At 54.8% G+C, this 20,738-nt stretch overlaps 8 protein-coding genes across 8 annotated transcripts; 2 read left to right on the forward strand and 6 right to left on the reverse strand.

Annotated features, from left to right (window-relative positions):
- Positions 1–30: 30 nt before the first annotated feature.
- On the forward strand, positions 31–4,162 carry A1O7_01342 (uncharacterized protein; the record flags this gene model as incomplete). The annotated part of the gene is made up of 3 exons (XM_007755380.1): positions 31–397; positions 444–648; positions 700–4,162. 3 exons carry the CDS (start codon positions 31–33, stop codon positions 4,160–4,162), a joined length of 4,035 nt encoding a protein of 1,344 aa, XP_007753570.1.
- A 1,492-nt stretch (positions 4,163–5,654) lies between these two features.
- On the reverse strand, positions 5,655–5,990 carry A1O7_01343 (uncharacterized protein; the record flags this gene model as incomplete). The annotated part of the gene is made up of 1 exon (XM_007755381.1): positions 5,655–5,990. One exon carries the CDS (start codon positions 5,988–5,990, stop codon positions 5,655–5,657), a length of 336 nt encoding a protein of 111 aa, XP_007753571.1.
- Positions 5,991–6,899: 909 nt separating this feature from the next.
- On the reverse strand, positions 6,900–8,873 carry A1O7_01344 (uncharacterized protein; the record flags this gene model as incomplete). Its single annotated transcript, XM_007755382.1, has 4 exons — positions 6,900–7,001; positions 7,145–7,243; positions 7,320–8,593; positions 8,684–8,873. 4 exons carry the CDS (start codon positions 8,871–8,873, stop codon positions 6,900–6,902), a joined length of 1,665 nt encoding a protein of 554 aa, XP_007753572.1.
- A 1,486-nt stretch (positions 8,874–10,359) lies between these two features.
- Positions 10,360–12,699, reverse strand: A1O7_01345 (alpha-D-xyloside xylohydrolase; the record flags this gene model as incomplete). The annotated part of the gene is made up of 1 exon (XM_007755383.1): positions 10,360–12,699. The coding sequence occupies one exon, from the start codon at positions 12,697–12,699 to the stop codon at positions 10,360–10,362; it is 2,340 nt and encodes a 779-aa protein (XP_007753573.1).
- Positions 12,700–13,473: 774 nt separating this feature from the next.
- A1O7_01346 (uncharacterized protein) lies at positions 13,474–13,677 on the reverse strand (the record flags this gene model as incomplete). The annotated part of the gene is made up of 1 exon (XM_007755384.1): positions 13,474–13,677. One exon carries the CDS (start codon positions 13,675–13,677, stop codon positions 13,474–13,476), a length of 204 nt encoding a protein of 67 aa, XP_007753574.1.
- A 213-nt stretch (positions 13,678–13,890) lies between these two features.
- A1O7_01347 (uncharacterized protein) lies at positions 13,891–14,226 on the reverse strand (the record flags this gene model as incomplete). The annotated part of the gene is made up of 1 exon (XM_007755385.1): positions 13,891–14,226. One exon carries the CDS (start codon positions 14,224–14,226, stop codon positions 13,891–13,893), a length of 336 nt encoding a protein of 111 aa, XP_007753575.1.
- Positions 14,227–14,745: 519 nt separating this feature from the next.
- On the reverse strand, positions 14,746–16,322 carry A1O7_01348 (uncharacterized protein; the record flags this gene model as incomplete). The annotated part of the gene is made up of 2 exons (XM_007755386.1): positions 14,746–15,644; positions 15,704–16,322. 2 exons carry the CDS (start codon positions 16,320–16,322, stop codon positions 14,746–14,748), a joined length of 1,518 nt encoding a protein of 505 aa, XP_007753576.1.
- Positions 16,323–18,596: 2,274 nt separating this feature from the next.
- On the forward strand, positions 18,597–19,676 carry A1O7_01349 (uncharacterized protein; the record flags this gene model as incomplete). Its single annotated transcript, XM_007755387.1, has 1 exon — positions 18,597–19,676. The coding sequence occupies one exon, from the start codon at positions 18,597–18,599 to the stop codon at positions 19,674–19,676; it is 1,080 nt and encodes a 359-aa protein (XP_007753577.1).
- Positions 19,677–20,738: the final 1,062 nt, after the last annotated feature.

Genomic DNA, 20,738 nt, shown 5'->3' on the forward strand with positions numbered 1-20,738 from the left:
ATTGCGCCTCATCCAGTAACCTTCGCCACGATGTCCATGAGGGTATTGATCCATGACTACCCACATCGAACGGTGGCTCTTGCTACGGATGAACATGTCTTGGTCTTTCGCCATTCACATGCGGCTTCCGACAGCCACAGGAACTCGATCTCTAGCTCATCAAGCCTTCCACTGAGTAATGGTAGCCGACCGGCCTCAACGCCTCGGGCCATGGTCGAGTTTGGGGAGAAGTCTATCGTCAACCTCGAGCATTTCCACCCTGTCACCACAGCTCGAGGCACTCTAGGCCTCGTCACACTCCACAACGATGTATTCCTATGCGTCATCACCGGTTCAGAAGAAGTTGCAACCGTGCGACCCGGGGAGACTGTACAGAAGATCTTTGCTGTCGAATTTTGTAAGTGGTCTACTGCGCGGAAGCATGCGGTGCTAATCTAGCCAAGACTGTCTCAACCGTGCGGACTATGACCACGCCCATGGTCCTTACCCCAATCCTTATCCTGGACAGGTCTTTCACTCGGACGACGTTGACTACACACAAGGCGATGATGTCTCGGAGCATCCTTTTCACGCCTTGAGAAAGCTGTTGAGCAACGGCAACTTCTACTACAGCACTGACTTTGATTTGACACGGAGGCTACAAGACCGGTACGCTGGGAACGATGATGTGGGGAGCAACAACGGCTGACTCGCTTGTAGAGCCGAAGCCGATAGCACCATCGACATTTCCAGCTTCGACCAAGGCCTCCTCTGGAACTCGTACATGATCGACCCACTGATAAAGTTCCGAAGCAGACTTACCGACACTGAGCGATATGCGTTGGACCACAGTCGGCTTCTCACTTCCGTCACACGAGGATTTGTCAAGAGTCTTGTTGTCCCACCTTCGTCGTCGCCGATCCGCGGCACAACACCAGGGCATCCTACAACGTTGACCATCATCTCAAGGCTTTCGTCTCGACGAGCTGGCACGCGCTTCAACTCCCGGGGCGTCGACGACGACGGTAATGTCGCAAACTTTGTAGAGACCGAGACGGTTCTCTGGTCCCCAACCGGACTGTGCTTTTCATACACCCAAGTCCGAGGCAGTATACCAGTATTCTGGGAGAGCTCGAGTAGCCTCATACCAGGGCAGCAAAAGATTCAAATCACTCGCTCACCAGAAGCTACACAGCCGGCCTTTGACAAGCACTTTGCGAATCTAGAAAGGACCTACGGAGCCGTACACATCGTTAATCTTCTAAGTGCTACTAAGCCTGGTGAGGTGGAGCTCACAGAAAGGTACCGACACCATGTGGGCCGGAGTCCCCTGCGACGGCATGAAGAAGGGGAGATGGAGGAACATCACCTCCTCCGCGAGACCGAGTTCGATTTCCACGAACGGACACGAGGCCCCACCGGATACGAGGCTGCGAAGGGGATTCGACCGTATCTCGAAACGAGCGCAGACTCGTTTGTGTACTTCCTTTCGGAGGAAGTCGAGGAAGAGACCATCGTACAAGGCCGAAAGAAATTGACGAGGAGGCCGATTGTTATCATGCAGCAGAATGGTGTCTTCCGCGTCAACTGTCTGGATTGCCTAGACCGAACGAACCTTATCCAGGGTATCATCAGCCAGATGGCCCTCGAACTCTTCTTGTCACATCGCGGCGAGCGAGGAAATTCAGACTTTTGGATGCGACATTCTGCACTCTGGGCAGATAACGGTGACAATCTTTCCAGGATCTATGCCGGTACGGGCGCATTGAAGAGCTCATTCACCAGACACGGGAAGATGAGCCTTGCAGGCGCTCTTGCCGATGCCAGGAAGAGTGCTACTCGTCTTTATGTCAATCATTTCGAGGACAAGAACCGGCAGAATACAGTGGATCTGCTGCTCGGTCGATTGGTTGGTCAGACGAGTGTCGACCTGTTCGATCCGGTCAACGACTGGGTTGTCGCAGAGGTGGCTCGACGGAGAGCGGAGTTTGAGTCGAGAGATCAGCTCAGGCTTGGAATGGGGACATACAACTTGAACGGCAAAACCGCCGGCATCAACGAAGACTTGACCCCTTGGCTCGACGTTCGGGGCAGAAACTTGGATATGGTCGTGGTTGGCTTCCAGGAAATCGTCGAACTGAGTCCTCAGCAGATCATGAGCACGGACCCGAATCGCCGAGTGCTATGGGAAAGAGCAGTCCGAAATTGTCTGAATGGGTACGGTCCTGGTGAGAAGTTTGACGGAGTGCCCACGAAAGGTGACGAATACGTGTTGCTGCGGAGTGGACAATTGGTCGGAGCCGCGTTGATGGTTTTCGTGCGGGCAAGCGTTCTGCCCCGGATCAAGAATGTGGAGGGCGCCATCAAGAAGACCGGCATGAGTGGTATTGCTGGAAACAAAGGTGCAGTGGCGATCAGGATGGACATCGAAAACACCTCGGTGTGTTTTGTCACGGCGCATTTGGCTGCCGGGTTCGCCAACTACGAGGAGAGAAATCGTGATTACACCACCATCACCTCTGGATTGAGATTCCAGCGGAATAGGAGCATCGAAGACCACGAAATCATCGTCTGGGCCGGCGACTTCAACTACCGCATCGGCTTGGGCTACGAGAAGACGAAAGCACTCGTCAATGAAGCGATCATCGGCTCCGAAAAGATCAGAGAGGAAGCACTGGAGAAACTGTACGAGAACGACCAATTGAACATCCAGATGGTGGTGGGCAACTGCTTCAACTACTACCGTGAAGGGCGGGTTAAGTTCCTGCCCACATACAAGTACGATATCGGCAGGGATGACTTTGACTCGAGTGACAAGCAGCGCATCCCAGCCTGGACGGACCGGATTCTGTGGAAGGTCAACCACAGCCGCAACGTGGTGCAAGCGGGCGAGGTCCTCGGCTCACAGATGAAGCAGCTGGAATACGACAGTGTCATGGGCCTACGATTCAGCGACCACAGACCCGTATACGCGATCTTTGAGATGGGCATCCGCGTGGTGGACGAACAGAAGAAAGACGCGCTGACGAAGAAACTGTACGCGAAGAGAGCGCGAGAGACGAGGATCAAAGCAGGCGATTCGACCGAAGGGTTCGAGGACATTGAGACCGACGATGAGACCGAGAGCGTCGTCGACAGCCTGATGGGGTACGAGAGCATCCAGGAGGGGCTGCCGCCCGCGAGCAGCGACAAGCGGAAGTGGTGGCTCGACGGCAACAAGGGCGCGAGAAGTACCCTCCGCCCACCCAGAGAAGGCGCCATGTTGAGTAAAGACCGAGAAGCCAATCCCTGGAGAGAAGGAGGAGGAGGCGAGGACGATTGGGTCGAGGTCGAGAGACCGCCCATCATAGAGTCCAGAAGTCGAAGCCGACTTGAAAGTTTGAGGAAACCGGAACCACCTCCGCCGAGGACAGTGAAGAGGATGGTTCCCCCGCCGTGGGAGGGCGAGAGGGTGGCGACGGGCGGCCAAGAGATGAGACCCGTGCAACGAGGCCCAACACCAACACCACCAGCGCCAAGGAACAGATCCTCCAGCGCGACGACCTCGCCCATCCGTTCGCCCGTCCGCCTGCCAGACGTCCCTGCCAGATCGTCTTCCGCGGCAGGATTCCCCACCAAGAAACGCCCGCCTCCAAAGCCGACCAAGCCGTCGGCCCTGACCAGCTCGTCCAGCCAAGTCGCCGTCCCGCAGTTGAGTCATCTCCCAGGCCCAGCCATGCCGCGCCCCCTGGCGAGCATATCTCGGCCGGACACTGTCTCTCCGGGCCCTGTGGAGGACCGTCCACCGCCCCTCCCTAAGAGACGGGAGACGGCGAGTTCGACGGCGAGTTTCGTCAGCGCGCCGGACTCGATCGGCGCGGGCGCTTCCATGGCGTCTAGCATTAGACCGACGTCCAGAGGCGCAAATCTCATACAAAGGCAACAACAACAACAACAACAACAACAGCAGCAGCAGCAGCAGCAGCAGCAAGTGGCGGCGAGAACAGACGGGATAAGTGAGGTTATTGCCCCGCCGTTGCCCCCGAGACGCGACACCAGCAGCAGTGTGAACAGTGTTTCTTTGCCGATTAGGAACAATGGAGGTGGAGGGAACCCGAGCGCAGCCGGGCTGATGCTGATGGACCAAGATGACCCGTCTGGCCGGGGCGGGCTGGATCGGTATAAGCCGCTTGTGCCCGGTTGAGGATTCAGGGTATCAGAAATCGAGTTTGATACGCCACGCAAGGCAAGGCAGGAAGGGCAAGCGTCAGGCAACGAAAACGGTGGATCGACAAGAGGAAAAGGGGGAACGAGGAAACGTTAAGGACAAAAGGGAGTAGAGTTCTATGGCATCCATCTACGTACGTACAGTACAGTACAAGTAAGACGTACTAACCAACGCTGCTCGACGCGTTGAGTCTGGTTTTGGTACTACATACCTAGGTATGTCCCTAGTCCTTGCTATGGGAACACGTACTATCATCAATGCTTGCTCGATGCCGTTTGGTTCTAGCACCCCCATTCTGGTTTCCCTCGTCCTTGCGATGCCTGGGGCGGTAAAAGACACTCTGTCGCTCTCTCTGTGCATTCATGATTATTGCTACATCTTCGTGATCAACGTGGGATCTAGCGGCTCCTTAAGTTCTTGCGAAGCGGTGTCAGGCATGACATGCCAGATGAGCGGGTGCTACCGTAGGTGTTGACGTGTCTCTCCTCTACTCCGTACCATAAGTAATGTCCCCCGTGAGACGAGACACGTGGATGACAGGGCAAAGACACGCATATCTAATTAACAATGGCGGTCTGGTCCTGTATCATCCGCGGCGGGTACCGGGCGCGGTATCTTCAATTCGTATCGTAGATAAAACATTCTTCTTCAATGTTGCGCGTTAGTTTTCAGACGAGTCCCCGTCCGACACGACAGCGGGGATGGCTTCGTCGATGACGGGAAGCACACCCGCGTTGAAGGGTGGGTTGGTCTCTTCGGGGACAACGATGGTTTTGATGGTCCTGTGAGTGTGAGAGACGAGGTCGGCGAGCGTGCGCGGTTCAGCGACGACGGAGGGTGTTGTTGGGTGAGCCGTGGCGAGTGCGGCCGCGCAGGCGAGAAGAAGGAAGGCCGGGTTGCGCATCGTGAGGTGAGGTGAGGAACTTCAGGGGGTTGTCAGGAGGCCGAGGTCGTGGTCGAGATCGTGGTCTGGATCCAGGTCGAGGATAGAATATTGTAATGCCGGGTCTGAATAGGGATGAGAACGAGGACCGGATTTCCAAGAAGGCAAGGGCTGTCGTCTTTTTATATCGTCGCTGCCTTCTTGTTCGATAGGTCCTCATCATCGCGCGCCTGCGCGGGTCAAAGCGTTCATTGGACTTTGGATTGCCAATGGTTCTGGTGAAGGTCCACGAGGCGTCGATTGGTCCTGATTGCATGCCGTGACTGTGACTTTTTGGCTGAGTGGCCCGAGCGCCCGGCGCTGTCCAGGCTCCTGCTCGGATCCCATGTACCCTTGCTGACCCGTCATGTTACTTCCCAGTCGAGAGCCACATCTCGGCTGCTGTAGAAGAACATCAATAGCACAGAATAGCTTCACGGCGGAAGTGTGCCCCAAGTCAGGTCGTCTGAGAGCATAAGTCGCACGCACCGACTCTGCGGTCTGTCATGTCTCATCGGGGTACATTCCTCTTGCACGCTGTCACCATCACCCAGCGCCCGGTTTATGTCCCTTTCTCCCCTCATCCAACAGTCTGACCTCCTGCTCAAGCGACTTGATCTCCCGGTCCTTCTCGTCCCTGATCGCCTCGGTCTCCAACAACAGCCACGTCCAGTATGTAATCTGATACGTCAGAAACGACAAGGTCACCACCTTCGCAAAGGCGCGGCCGTGGACTTGGTAGAAGTTGACCGGGCGCTCTGGTTGAGTCGGGCCTTGCCGGGTTTGAGGTCGTAGTCGTAGTGGCGTGGAACTGAACGTGCGGAGGTTGTGGCGTTGTGGTCGTCGGAGCTGGAACTGGAACAGTGGGCGTGTAGCTCGCATTGTGGGAGTGAGCGAGAGACGCTGCTTGTGGAACTGGATTTGGGAAGGGAAATGGAGCTGTAGTCGGGATTGAGCTTCGGCTCTGTTGGCTTCAAGTCGCGCTCATCATCTATTTTCCTAAAGTCGAGGAGCAGATCAATGTTTGTTGTGTTTGCCGCGTCTGGCTGCCAGATCAAATGTGGCGTATCATTTCAAGCGCAAGATGAATACTCCGTAGAGTCCCCGGGGCGCGGTGAATGATCGAGCTTTGACGAATTGCATTATACCTGCATCCCCAATCACCTCGAGACAGGCAATTAATTGGCTGAGGGGATCAACACTGATCTATGCTCGATGAGGGGTCGCGTGTTACACAGTCTGTATGCAACACCTCCCAAGCTCCATTCATAACACCCGATGCCCGGCCTAACTCATCCACCGAGCATCGGTGGTAAAAGACATGATGCCCGTACGGAGTACCTGGACCAAGACGACCGTGATTTCACTCGAATGACCGTGGCTGCGTCCTTAACGACACATGCAGCACCAATCGATCGGTGCAATTCGAGGTGCATCCGTTGCCTGCCCTACCATGTCTAGACCTTGCTTTGCTTGGGAACCTAGAGTCCTCGGAGACCAGTTCAAGGGACCCAGAGCGACGTAAGGATAGTTAGCATCTTCGTCCACTAGAGTGGAGACTAGTCTTGAGCTGCTTTGGTACACACTAGACGATACATCCACATACAGTACGAGTTACATCTCTCACCCAAAATGAAGAGCGTACCGATGTCCAAGTCCATCATCACGCAGCAATCGTCCAAGCGTAAGCGCGGACGTAAGCGCGTGCATGCGAGTTCCAGGACGTAGCGTCGTCCATAAGACATGCAAGGCCAGCACCATCTCAACCCTCACTGCGTTCATGTTCTAGGCTCAGTTCTTCACCGTCTCCTTGACGACGTCGTCGGTGTTGTACAGCTCCTCTTCTGCGATGTGGTATTTGGCGGACTTGCGCGCCGGGACGCCATGTTGGAACTGTTGGTTAGAAAATTCGGTCAGCATGATTAGAACTTCGGGACTTCTGGACTCTCATATTGTGCAAGTCCACATGCACACACACGCGCACGCAAATCTACATGCCCATGCATATGGATCAAGCCAACGCGGGTGTAACGTACCATGAAATCCAGCTCGCCAAAGGTGCGGCCCTTGGTCTCGAACAGACGGAAATAGCCCCAGATGAAGGTCAAGGTGGCGAGGCCGGCCCAGAAGAAAGCCTGTAGCAAGCGAGAGTAAGTAAGTTACCATCAGACAGTTGAGATGCGTAATCAGGGGCCCGGAAGTCCGACATACAGTCTTGCCCTTTGCATTCCACGCGCCCGGCGAGATGAGCTGCGGCTGAAGCAGGCCTCCACAGATGATGTTACCCACATAGTACGTGCTGCGGGCCAGGACGACGGTCTGGGTGCGCAGCCGCGTCGAGCCCACCTCGGAGACAAGCACGTAGATGATGGGCCCGACGGACATGGAGTAGGCGCCCAGCCAGACAATGCACAAAATGGACTGGGCCCACGCGAGCCTGAGCGTCTGGCGAGGCAAAGCCAGGAACCCGATCAGCCAAAGCAGCACGACGAGAGACGCAAACCCCCACAGCCAGATGGTCCGCCGGCCGAGCCGGTAGATGTACAGCCAGGAGATGACGGTGCCGACAAAGGCGATGCCCGTGCCGCCCAGGGCGATGCCGTACGCGGCGTTGGCGCCGATGCCCGTCTGCTGGAAGAAGAAGCTGCCGCTGTAGCAGAGCGCGCCGCCGTTGGTGATCTGCGACAGGAAGCCCATGCACGCGATCTCGGTGCGCCGGCGGTTCGTGCCCCGGAAGGCGTCCCACAGCTGCACGCCCGCCCGCTCCGCGATCTCCAGCTTGTTGGTGTGCACCATCATGGCGAGCGTGGCGTCGATGCCGCCGCCGGACTCGTCGGCGCGGTGGTGTTCCGGCTCCGTGAGGCGCTCGAGCGACTTGCGCGCGTCTTCGAGCCGGTCCGTGCGCACAAAGTACCACGGCGATTCCGGCGCGAAGTAGGCCGCCACGAACAGCGGCAGAGGCCACACCCATTGGATCGCGAAGGGGATCTTGTAGCTCCATTTCGTCGGGTTGTTGACCAGGCCCTTCAGCACGCCGGCCGAGATGAACTGCCCGATGCACCAGCACAGGTTGACGTACGCGGTCAAGTAGCCTCGGATCGCCAGGGGAGTGACTTCGGCGGCGTACGAGGGGCCCGTCGTCACGAACACTCCCCAGGGGATGTTGCATAGGAACTGGCCCAAGAGCATGATTTCAATGGTCGGCGCGAAGAAGACGATGAAGATAAATCCCGCGAGCAGGACGAGCGTGCCCATCAAGACCCGTCGGTGGCCCCATCTCGCCGTCGCCCAGCCGTTGAGGAGCGCGCCGATGATGTTGGCCAGCGCGCCGAGACAGTTGAACTTCTGCTGCCAATTCGCCGAAATTTGGTAGCCGCTCTCTTCGTTCAGGTAGGCCCCGTATTTGAGGCGAAAGCTGGGATACCCGAAGAAGGAGCCGAGGAGCGTCACGTCGTAGCCTTCCATGATGACAGTGGTGGAGATGACTTGGTAGTGGCGGGCAAGTCAGTCAAGGGGACAAAATGTTGAGTCACTGAGGTACGGGCCGCCGCGGGGAGAGACGGAGAGTCACGTACCGATCGACCAGAAGGCCGCGCGCTTGTATGTCCTGAGGGCCTGTAGGACGCCCATGCTGTGTTCTTGCGCAGCGCCCTCGAGCGCACCCCCAGCGAGAGCCGCGTCGCGAAGGTCTACATCCTTGAGGCGTTCAAGCCCTCCTTGGGCTTCGAGATGGATGGCGTCGACGGCTGGCTTGTCGGTTGCCATCTTTTATGGACGGCGGCGACACGGGGACCGAGCAGATGCCTGAAGCGTATGCGCTTCCAAGTGGTGGTGTTGTTGTTGTTCTTCAAGGAGAGTTGGTTGAACCCGACTCGTCGAGCACTGACGGCTTGCAGTGGGAAACTGCGGGGGGAGGGATCCATGTATGTTATGTAGACGAATGGAGCATGGGTTCACGGTCGAGCTCGCTCCGAGGACCTTTTCCACGTGGCACCTACCTTCTGCCCATCAGCATGGGAGGTCATTCCATGCCGCTTGGGTGGCCAGAATCCCCGGCTCTTGATAGAGCTTAGCCCTGTGGGATCATCCATGGCAGAAAGTCCTTGCTTGCATTCTCGCACCACGAGACTGGAAATGCGAGGCAATCTGGGACCAGTACTCAACTGGTCATTGAGGCTAATTCCACACACGAGTCGGATAATACAGATGGAGAGATACATGGATAGATATATGAATGGAAAATTGCACTTACTGGATTTTGTAAGCACGGAACGAGCCAGTGCATAGGAGGATCCATTGTGGTTGAAGTCTGGGTATATTGATAGTGCAAAAAAGTCGTGCTTGGGTTTCAAATCTCGATGCTACACCCCTCCGCGGCCACCGGGGTCTTTCCAGAAACCAATGGTGCAGAATGCAACGTTGTGGTCTGCCATCCTTGGATCGTGCTCCAGTACTTACTACTGGGTACTAGGCATGTTGGTCGGAGCTTACCCGTACGAAAACACGGCTGATTCGTTGTGCAACATGTTGGAGCCCCGGTTTATGGGGGGGTGGGGACTCCGTACAGAGTCCGGAGTACACGGTACGGAGTACTCGTAGAGGTTGAGGAAGGAAACGAGGGTTGTGAGTGGCCTACCGTAGCACCTCGTACGGGGTAAGGACCAGTTATAAGCAGCCCGCGGCGGCTCCGCATCGAGGCTGGGGTTTTAGCCTTTCTCTCCATCAATCCTAGAACTGGAAGACTGTCAGCTCCGTGTGTAAGGTGCTTCTGGCACTTCTTTGGCCGATGTGTAGGCTGGAGGAGTCCTCTAGGCCCGGCCGTCTCAGTTCAGATCATCCCGGCCACTCAGCATCCGCCAGCTCCTCTCTGGCCAGGAGCAACTTCGGTAGAGCAAGCTGTTAGCACTGCCGGAATATATCCAAGAACGGTATATACTCATATGCATCATCTCTGAAGTATCTCCGGTGGCATCTCGCCAAGTGCGCATCGGTCCAAGGCGAAATTCTTGTCTCCATGACCATGCCATACGGAGTACGACGTCCAGGACGGCCGGTTGGCTCGCATGCGATTTCAGGTTGACAACATGGTCCTCCGCGCCTCAGCGGTGCTAGTAGGGATAAGTGTTTAGTAGGAAAACTCAGGTTGTTTTGTTTTAACCAGTGTTTTCGTCTGTCCTTGGAAACTGTCGGTCCTATGCAGGCCGAGCGTGGTCTGCATTACAAGCCGGCCATCTTTTCTTGTCGGTGTGTTCTAGCCTTGGCTCAAGTCCACGACCTCGATACCTTGTAGTCCCTTGAGAGCAAGGCTCTCGGTGACGGCAAAAGTCTTCGCCACTTTTGAGACATCGCTCGCTTCCACAAGCTCGACGACCTTCTCACCCTGTAGTGGCCCATTGACCAGTAGTTTCAATCCATTCATGATGTCCCCGTCTGGCTCCTTCAGACTCTCGTTAAAGGGCACAGCCGCTCCAGGTCTGAGAAGGATTGGCATGGTGTCGAAGCTGTGAGTTTCGGTGTACCATCGACCTTCCTCGTAAGTTTTGCAGTGATCGAAGAAGCTCCTCCACATTGCCTGCTTCGCCGTTGCTGCCTCATTGGACGCACTGCCGGCCCGCCCAGAAAACGGCACGTAGAACGTAACTTCTCCTCCCTTATCGAAGACTGGCGCGATCAGCAACTCCTCCCCAAGCATGTATTGCGTGTCCAGATTCCACGAGTTCGGGTCGGATTCTCCAAATTCGAGAAACATGGCCCGCATCACAGGCGTGCCCTTCGCATAACCCTCAAGTGCGGTTCGTAGCAGATAGGGCATTAAGGCGAGTTTCCGCCCTACGCTCTCTCTGAGGACTCTGCTGCAGGCTTCATCCTCGCCCGGATACTGATTGGGGTCATAAATCCAAGGGACGCGATAACTCGAGCTGCCGTGCAAGCGGGAGTGGCTTCCCAACAGACCGAACTGGACCCAGCGCTTGTACAGCGCCGGGTCAGGCAGTCCTTCGAATCCGCCGATATCGTGCGCCCAGAACGCAAAGCCCGACAGTGCAAGAGACAACCCTCCGCGTAGCGTTTCCGCCATAGCTTCAAAGGTACTCTCGCAATCTCCACCCCAGTGCACAGGGAACTGCTGCCCACCAGCCGTCGCGGCTCTTGCAAAGAGACATCCCTTCTTTCCGTGCGCCTCCATGGTCTCGTACACGGTCTTGTTGTACAGGTAGGCGTAGAAATTGTGCATTCGAACAGTGTCTGATCCGTCATGATACTTGACTTGATGCGGGAGGAATGGGATTCGTTCTCCGAAATCCGTCTTGAAGCTGTCGACTCCCATGTCCATCAACCTGGCCAAATGCGCAGAATACCATTCCCGGGCAGCGGGGTTCGTGAAGTCCACACACGCCATACCTGCCTGCCAGTTGTCCCATTGCCAGACAGTCGGCCTGGGGGTATCGGCGCGCATCATGAAGTAGCCCTTCTGCTTCCCCTCGGCAAAGAGAGGTGACGCTTGCGCAATATACGGATTGATCCAGACACACAGTTTCATCCCGCGGTCTTTCAGGCGTTTGAGGTAGCCCGGTGCATCGGAGAAATTTTCGTCGTCAAACTCGAAGTCGCACCACTGAAAGGACTTCATCCAGAAACAGTCAAAGTGGAATACCCTCAAAGGGATCTCTCGCGACTTGAACCCATCCAGGAACGACGTCACCGTCTTCTCGTCGTAGGACGTGGTGAAAGAAGTGGTAAGCCAGAGCCCGTACGACCAGGCTGGAGGTAAGCCAGGCCGGCCAGTCAACGCGGTGTAGCGGTTTAAGATCTCTTTGGGTGAGGGGCCGGCTATTATCATGTATTCGAGACTCTCGCCCTGAACTGCAATATTGACGCGGGTCGTCCGCTCAGACTGGATTTCCAGCATAACCTTGCCCGGGTTGTTGACGAAGACGCCGTAGCCCCGACTCGACATGTAAAGCGGAACGTTCTTGTAGGTCAATTCAGAACTGGTCCCACCGTCCTCGTTCCACACGTCGATCGTTTGGCCGTTCTTCACGAACGGTCCAAAACGCTCACCGAGACCGTAGATTTTCTCCCCTACAGATAGATCCAGCTCGAGGAGGATGTAGTTCTCCTGCTGCGCGTACATGCCTTCCTCGGCCCTATACCTCGGCGTGTCCGAGGAGGATACCACTGCAATGGAGCGATGCGAATGGCCGGTGAGTCTCCTGGACTGATAAGAGTATGTGAAGGCCAGCTCATTGCGGGCAGTTTTGATCGACAAATCCAGCGGGCCACTCGAGTAGTCCAGCGCTTTGCCTTTGGAGTGGTTGATCTTAGGCGCAGTCGGCGACTCAAACAACGGGAAATGTGGCCCCAGGTCTTCTTCACCACTCCAATGTGAGAAACTGGCTGCGACCACTCCTTCTAGCGGAGACCAGATTCGAGTTGAAATGGTGCCGACATTGAGCGTGCCCCCCCGTGTTTTCTGCTGTGTTGTGAGAAGCAAGTTGACGTCGTCCTTGGTGAAAGAAAGCCTCTCCACGTTGCCCATCCAGTTGAAACAGACCCCATTCCTGGTCCGCCACATGCCCTCGGTGAACCTCATGTTTGGCAGTGTTGGTGTGAGGCTCGTGTAGATTTCGGGGCTGCCTTCGTTTACACCTAAGGACTTACCACGCGACGCTATTGCTGGCGCAATCCCAAATTAAGGGATCAGTGAGGCTGAGTGGGTGCACACCGATAGCAAGGCTGCTGGCTTGGCTGCCCATCGTACTCAGATAAGGCACAGCATGACGAAGGAAATGTGCTGATATGAAAGATATGGGATACCAATGAGGATAAAACCCGGCGGGTCACTGACTTGGTTCCAAAGTGCCACCAAAGTGACAGTGACAGAAAAGTGAAATCCTCGCTGGATAAGAGGTTGGCGAAGAAGACACAGTCTGACAGAAACAAAACCCGTCCCAAGTGCATAAAGGTGTGCCAGGCAGAATCTATTGTTGGCCCATTTTAATTAGGCAAAATCCTGCAGCTCACCGGAGCCCAGATGCGCACGCAACCTGCGCTTCCTCTATTTGTAGCTCACAAGATCACATGCCATCAACTATTGCCCTTGAATCCCAAGAAAAGGCCTCCTGGGATCTTGGACTACCAACGCGATTTTGCGTTGAAAGTCCCGATGCCCAGCTTCGCCTTAATCATCCGAACATCATCCAGTCCGTATCTGATCATTCCGCTGACCGATTCGGAGGGTCACTTGGGTCCCTCTGGGAACTTAGACAAAGTATGCAAAGGCGGCTTCGATCGAATGTGAAGCAAGCGAGCTGCGAATGCTCGGTAGGGGACAATGCAGACCGACACCCAGGCGCACCGTGACTGTTCAATATGGAAGGTCATCGTGGGGCACTCTGTAGTCAAGACTTTCTTTCTTGTCAATCTCGGTGTCCGTCCAACCCGCGGCGCGGAGGATGCGTCGGATGAGTGGATTCTTCTTCTGCCCGTACTCAAGAGAGTGCTGTGAGGATGAAGCAAGCTTGATTTTTGTTTGCCCATACTCCTTCTTCAGAGCTTCGTGCTCAGGCATTCTCAATGTGTCGCGGAGTGCTCGATGACATCGCATGATCAAACGTCCGTCCGGGTTTTGCCTGTCAATGATATAACTATTGCAGAGTCAGTCAGAATCCACGATGCTGGATCCCTAGCGAGTGCCAATCTGGCGAGGCTGACGCATGATGCACCCAGTGCCACACTGAGCCCTTCGGAAAATCCTGCAACACAGCGCCAGGCTTAGGGAAACTTACACGCTTTGACCCGGAACTACGCGTTCACCTTGGATTTTCATACTGAGTCTGCCCCTGATACCGCCGTCGCCGATGCATTTGTAGTGTGCTTCTGGTGGTGGCTCGTGGATGAGAGCCTCTTTTGCCAGTTCAACATTGTGAGCGTCCGGCACTTCAATGATGATGTCGATAATAGGCTTCGCTTTCAGACCCGCCACCGCTGTGCTGCCAACGTGTTCGATCACTGGGTACTCCACGCCGCAAAGGCCAAGGTAGTAGCTTAGCTTTTCGGCTATGCGTTCGAAATGCGCCGGCCATGTGGGATCATAGTCGACGACTGAGACGGCAGGCATCGTCGTCGCTATGCTTACGAGAGCGATCTCCATTGGGGGTGTCTCCTGTTGATGCTGGAGATCATGGATATGCATGGCGTACCCACATTCTGAGGAGGCATTTTGGGATATAAGTAGACGAGGTTGGTGTTGGTAGACGTCAGGATACGAACAAAAGGACAAGAAATATCTTGTTGGTAGGTCGCGGGCTCTTTGTGAGGCGCTGAGATCGGTTTGCCGAATGCTCAATGGAATCACTTGGGCAATCGACTTGTGCTCGCTCCCCTTCACTCGCCTTTGTAACTTCCCTACCCTGGACCTTCATTACGAAGCCCTTCGCCACGAGTGACAGCCGCCATAGATTGGAAACGATACTGGGCAGGTATGTTTAAGCTCGGTTGCCGCTCGTCTGACAACGTCGTATGGAGTTAGAAGGTCGTCGCACATGTTGCCTTGTGTCTCTTGGCTGTGCTCCGGTCGATAGTTTCCCCGACTAGGCTGGAACGTTGCTGAGAAGGAGTTTGATAGCTGTTGTCATCATCAGCCAATCTCCTCATCGCGTTCTTTGAGCCTGTCGTGGGTAGGCGCTTTTGCCAAAGCCCGCCTTTTCAGCTTCAATGTCTTCAGGAGTGTCGTCCCAGGATTGAGGCCAAATGCCACCACAAACACAAGCAGGACAAGACATAGTCCAACCACACAGTAGACCCAGAACCCAGGTTTACCAGGCGCATATTCTTCCTCCATGCTAAACAGCTGAGAGGCTAGCCCAAGTGGGATAAATACCATCGCGAGTATGCTGAGCTCCTTCATCCTCATAGTCTCGATGATGCTGACAAGGCCTGTCATAGAGCTGATGACAGCCTGAACTCTGCCGCTCAGCTCACGCAGATCGTGGAGGATATGGATGAAGTCGTCCTCGCCGGGATCGTTGCCCGCTTGTCCAGGGAAACTGCCCAATGTACCGGAGGCCTTGAACTGGCTAATCGACCGGTCGACCTGCTCGCGCCAGCCGGCGACCCGGTCATTCAGATGTTGCACGTCTCGTAACGAGTTTTGGATCAGCGTCGATGATACGCTGGCAAAGAAGCAGGCACGATGATAGGTGTTCTCGTATTTGACCAGGAGATCGAGGTTGTACCGCAATTGAATCATCCAATGCGACGCGACATACCGCTTCAAGACCCCAGTGACTGTCTCCGGTGTGTCGTATCTAGCGACTCCGGGTGGCTCGGCTTGCGTGTAGTAGTAGATTAGATCTTCCAAGGCGCTTTCTCTCCTAGGGCCAGTGCGAGCAGCGTAATTCGGGGCGAGGCTGTCCTGTCGTAGTGGAGAGAAGTCGATGTAACCTCCACGGTACAGGACACTTCTGAGAGTGCACTGTCTCTTTTCGAGTCCAACATAGAACTGGTCACCTACTGGAGGATCCAGCAGAATGATCGCTGTTTCAGACTCATCAGCATCTTGAGATGTGAACACGCATATTGAGGTGAAGACTTACCATCCCATCCTTCTCCTTTTTCTCGTGCTCTGAACCACACGCTTGCGGTTTTCCGGACAATGCCAACGCCATCGAACACCCCATTGAACTTCGATACGCTAACTCTCCGCGGCTGGTCCAACACGCGAAGCTCCCAGTCACCAATAGCATCGGCGAATTCTCGAAGCTCGTGGTATCTGATGCAGAATGACCCTCGCGAAGTCGGATGTGAAGACAGCAGCGGGACATCTCGCATGCTCTTGTTGGTGTGAATGGCCATGCCACTGAGGATCTGGCGAGCAAAGAAATTGGGATCGATGTTGAATGCAGCGCCAAGGGTTTCGATATAGTTTGACGGCAGACCTTGGACGAGGAACAAGCGCCGGCTGCAGGTGTGATGATCGGTTATATACTCCTGGAGCTGAGCTGAGGTGCAGAAGCGTTCTGCTGCCGCAACAGTATCTCGGAGTTCAACCACAGCAGCAGCGCCTTCTTCTGAGGGCTGACACAAGATCCTGGCGAGGCTGGAAAGGTTTGGATGGTTCCTGCTCATTGCACTCACCAGACGGGTATAAGGCCTAACACTTGAGTCAATCGATTCAGCCCCTTGACTGTCGGCATTGCCGTCATATTTCTCCATGGCTACAACTGTTACTCGAGTAGATAGAAAGCGTACAGACCAGAAGCTTGCAGAGCCATAGGAAGCTGTTAATCACTCAGAGAGGGACGAGCCTGCTCCTCTTGATATTTTTACCCGGTCCATTTCGTGACGACCTGACTGTTGCGCCCTGAAGTAACAATCCATTCGGGCGCAGACTTCGGGGTCACTGGACCGAGGCAACAACTCACTGGGACTGTTGGTTGACTGATGCCAGCCGTACCAATTGAAGATCGCCGAGGTCGAATGGATTGTACGGGTACATTGCAATAAGTGAGGCAGAGTTGCCTATCCGGCTTCTTGCTTGCGTATTCGATCAGGTTCGCGAACCACGCGAGCCACGGCATCCATCTGCCGTAGCGGGCTGTGCCAAGTGATAGCGGCCGACCGGACCGAAAGCCGTTAGGCAGAGAAGATACTGCACAGCACACACCCACATCTCTCCTGATTCCAGCAGAGTACGAGCTATCACTAAGACAATTAGTTCAGTGTCAGTGCCAATGACCGAGGCGTCGGTAGTGGGAAATGGCGCGTATGGCCCGGCTACTGCAAGAGTCGTCGTTCCAACCCATATGTACTCCCATGACGACGATGTTGGCAAAGGATATGAACGTCCAGAAGTTACCATCAATACCTAGACACATGTTGGTTGAAATCTCGAGCTCGCTGTGGCAACGACACAATGAGGCACCAGTGTTGGGTCCAGGAACTGATACCGAGTGTTTTTGAATCTCAAGACTTTACATCAGATGAGCAGAGCATTGATACATGCAGGAGGAAGAAACTGTCTAGAGTTGACTTCCATGCCAGCTGGATGCCGAAGTGAAAGATACACTCCCATTAGCATACGCCATTGCATGGAGTTTTTGATGTGAAAGAGAAACGAGACGCGTCGAGCTTAACACGTGGTGCCCGCGCCTGCCAAGAAAATGACGCCCACTCAAACTTCCGTCACCAACCCTCGCCACCCGTCGCTAGCCCTTTCTGCCTTTACTACGGAGTACAAAGCTCTTAATGAAGCATGATGGCAAAGACGCCGGGTGCAAGTTGTGTCCGTGTTAGACTCCATACCCTTCGATGTCATCGCACAGAAATGTCAGTGACCGTTCGTGGTACCTCCAAGTGGCACTCTATCAAAGTTCAGCGTTGAACCCGTCTGCCGATGAGCCCAATACACCTTTGGACATTATCTCAGTGTTGCCGCCTTGTTCGCCTCATTTTGGCATTCGGAAACTGACCTGTCCAACCAGCGACATGCCAGTCCCTCAGCTAAAACCCAGCACGGGAAACGAACGATTCCCTTGAATGAGCAACATTGGTCCGGAACCTCACGATGAAGGAGGCAACATGCGGCTCTGGCGGGTGACAACACAGACTCTGAAATGCACTCTTTGATGCAAAAAGCGGCCACTGTTCCCCGGAATTTGCCCTGAAAGTCACGACATCGGGGCTCCTCTCGTGCTGAACTCAGCACTAAAGGCACCAAGGCTTGATGACTGGAATAAAGTACCAGAGCTGGCGGCAGGCGAGTCCTGTTGAGGTGCTCCCCTGGGCCAATGAAACTTTAGCACAAACCTCGCTAACGTCGTGCACTATTTGTCAGATACACGGTCTATGCAGTTTTGCTCCCGCGGCACACTGCGAGTAGATGCCTCCAGCGAACAACGGACGAATTCCACACGACTCCAGACCGTCTGTCGACCCACTGTGTGGCTGCCCTTCTGGCTAAGCTTCATACGGAGCTGGTTGCAATGGGAACGATCACGTGAGGTCGTCACACACCTGCCGCGGTCGAATACATCGAAAAATTGATCAGCAGGGCCGGTAGGATCCATCCCCCACATCTACTGGGTACTTCGATCGTTCCTTACCAGACCCTCTGGTATACCCTGATGCTCTTTTGTTCTCCCTACAATCGCAAGAAACCATGACACCTCGAGCACTTCTACCGCGTTTCCACTTTGTCGACGAGAATGATCCTGAGAAACGACATAAATCTCGTGCACATCTCGCAAGAGAGCTACACAGGATGAAACGCCAGCGCTGGAAAATGGGCCAGGCCAAACCAGGAACAATCTCCCAAGCACAGTACCAGTTCGATCAGTTCAGATGGCCACTTGAAGTTGCGATTAAGGCAGCTTCTCCCACAGTGGAAATCCCCTCGAACTTGACGACCTCCGACCAGTTTCTTCTCCATCATTGTATGTCCTCCAAACGCTTACCATCAGCTACTGAGCCTCGCTAGATATGGTCATCATGCCAGAGTTATACAAGGCTCGCTGGAGACTTGTTGATGACGCCCCCCCTGTTGCAATGGCCCCCGTCACCGACCTGTTCCAATTGTACTGTCGCGACGAGATATCGTTCCAGGCAATCTTGTTTGACGCAGCAACTCACCGATCAGCCCTCCAGGGCAAACCAGCGCCGCTTGAATACGAAAACCGCCTCTTGCGGGCTATCAGATCCAATCTTCACACACTCAAGATTGGCATTATTCTGGCCACGGCGGTCCTCTGCAACGTCAAGTGCATGGATGGATCAGGCGGCTCCTTGCACTGGCTGGGCCTCAAAGAAATAATAACCATGCGCGGCGGGCTTTGTTCGTTCAAGGATGACCACCTCCTATTCACCAAGCTGATCTGGTCCTTCCTCGCCCTGCCCGGGCCTCTGACAGGATTTGACTTTACTCCGGACCTCGACCGTGGACTCCAGGATCTCAACGATCTAGTTCGGGCCCGTCAGAAAGCCATCATCAACCTGCTACCGACTTCGGAGGAAGACGTGGATCGTTTGACTGACTCCAAGCGGATGAGGACATTCAAGTCCTCGAAGCTGAGAAGTCGCCTGCAGCCACGATCATTGGAGCACCCAACAGAGCGTAACTGTCGTATTGCCGTCATCCTGTTTCTCGCCTCAGCACTCATGCTCTATGGTGACTTTGACACTGGTACCGACCTTTTCATCGAGACCATCGGCCGACACCTACAACAAGTGAATGATAATGCATCACTGTCACCACCGCACCTACTGTGGTTCACGGCTCGGTTAAGTAGCATGCATTCTATTGGCGACAAATACGCTCAAATCTGGACTGGCGTCATACGGATGTCAACTGCGTTCCATCGACTGGCCGCTGCAACGCAAGACAAGGCAGAAATGCTGCTGTTTAGTTCGCTTGAAATGCCTGAAACCCTTGCACATATACCCGGGCGATGGAAGGTGGACGGAGAATTGCGGATCGATGCAGAAGACGTCCACCAATCTATGCAAGATCGCTCCGTCCCTGCAGAATGCTTCTGCGAGCTACTTTGGTTTACTGAGCCGCCAAGTGAATGACGCGGATGTGTCTGCTCAATTGCTCAGCATCTCTCGCGCGAGGACATGCAGCTATGGTTACACTCGTTCAACGCCTGCCTTTTTCTAGGGTTCATGGTACGTGGAAACATGAATGGGACGTGACCCTAAGCACGTCCGTTACGTCCACTACGTCCCGTCACGTCAGCAGCATCTTATGCGGCCTTTCAGGGAAGGCAACATGCCCGTATCAAGAGCGGCGCACCCCGCGGCAGGTATTATACTGCTCTATCACGTACTGAAGAACGGCTCAGATTCCCGCAAATGTACTTGGTGGAAGTCGGAAAAGGTGTCATGAGAACGGGATTTTCCCCATCAAAGTGGATCTCCAGGTACCATGCCTCCTTGGGGCTTGAGCCACACGGTCATAAAGGGGAACCTGGGCAATCCTAGCTCTTGAAGTCAACAGGCATGGGACTTGACTCCATTAACGGTCAGAATTGTGTACTGCGTAAAGAATGGGCCACGGAGAACGGCCGTTCATGGCTTCGGCGATACGCCTACGCACGACTGCAGCCATGTCACAACTCGCGGCAGGAATGGGGCGGCACCACCTTAGATCCCTGTGGTCGGAAGATCGGGCGTATGCCTCATATCTTTTGCCACCTCTTGGTTGCCCGTGGATGGCGACAGTCCACAAGCGGCGGAAAATTACAGACCGTGTCCATTGTGCCGGTACCTGCTGTACAGGAATCGACATTGGCAGAGAGGCGCCTCCGCAGAGAGTTATCAAGCAGCAAGCTATCCCTGACCTCGCCTTCTTGGTTAAACGTCTGTCCTTCGGGTACGAGAAGCCTAGCCACCCACTGGCGGAGTGTGGAGATCAGTGACATAGTTGTTATTTCCTAATCGGGTTCTACAAGGGTGACTAATGCGAGCCGGTTCTTGAACCGACACAAGGCCTTGATCGGCACATATTTTCGGCATGATTACTGACGAAGGACGGCCATATGGCTTTCGGAGCAACACTTGATGGGTCACCTGCATTGCTAAGCACGTTGCGGACGACGGCGCCCTGGGCTCTGGCTTCGAAGCGAACATGGC

This window comes from Cladophialophora yegresii, assembly GCF_000585515.1.
Source record: "Cladophialophora yegresii CBS 114405 chromosome Unknown aczIN-supercont1.1, whole genome shotgun sequence".
Taxonomy (NCBI): Eukaryota; Fungi; Ascomycota; class Eurotiomycetes; order Chaetothyriales; family Herpotrichiellaceae; genus Cladophialophora; species Cladophialophora yegresii.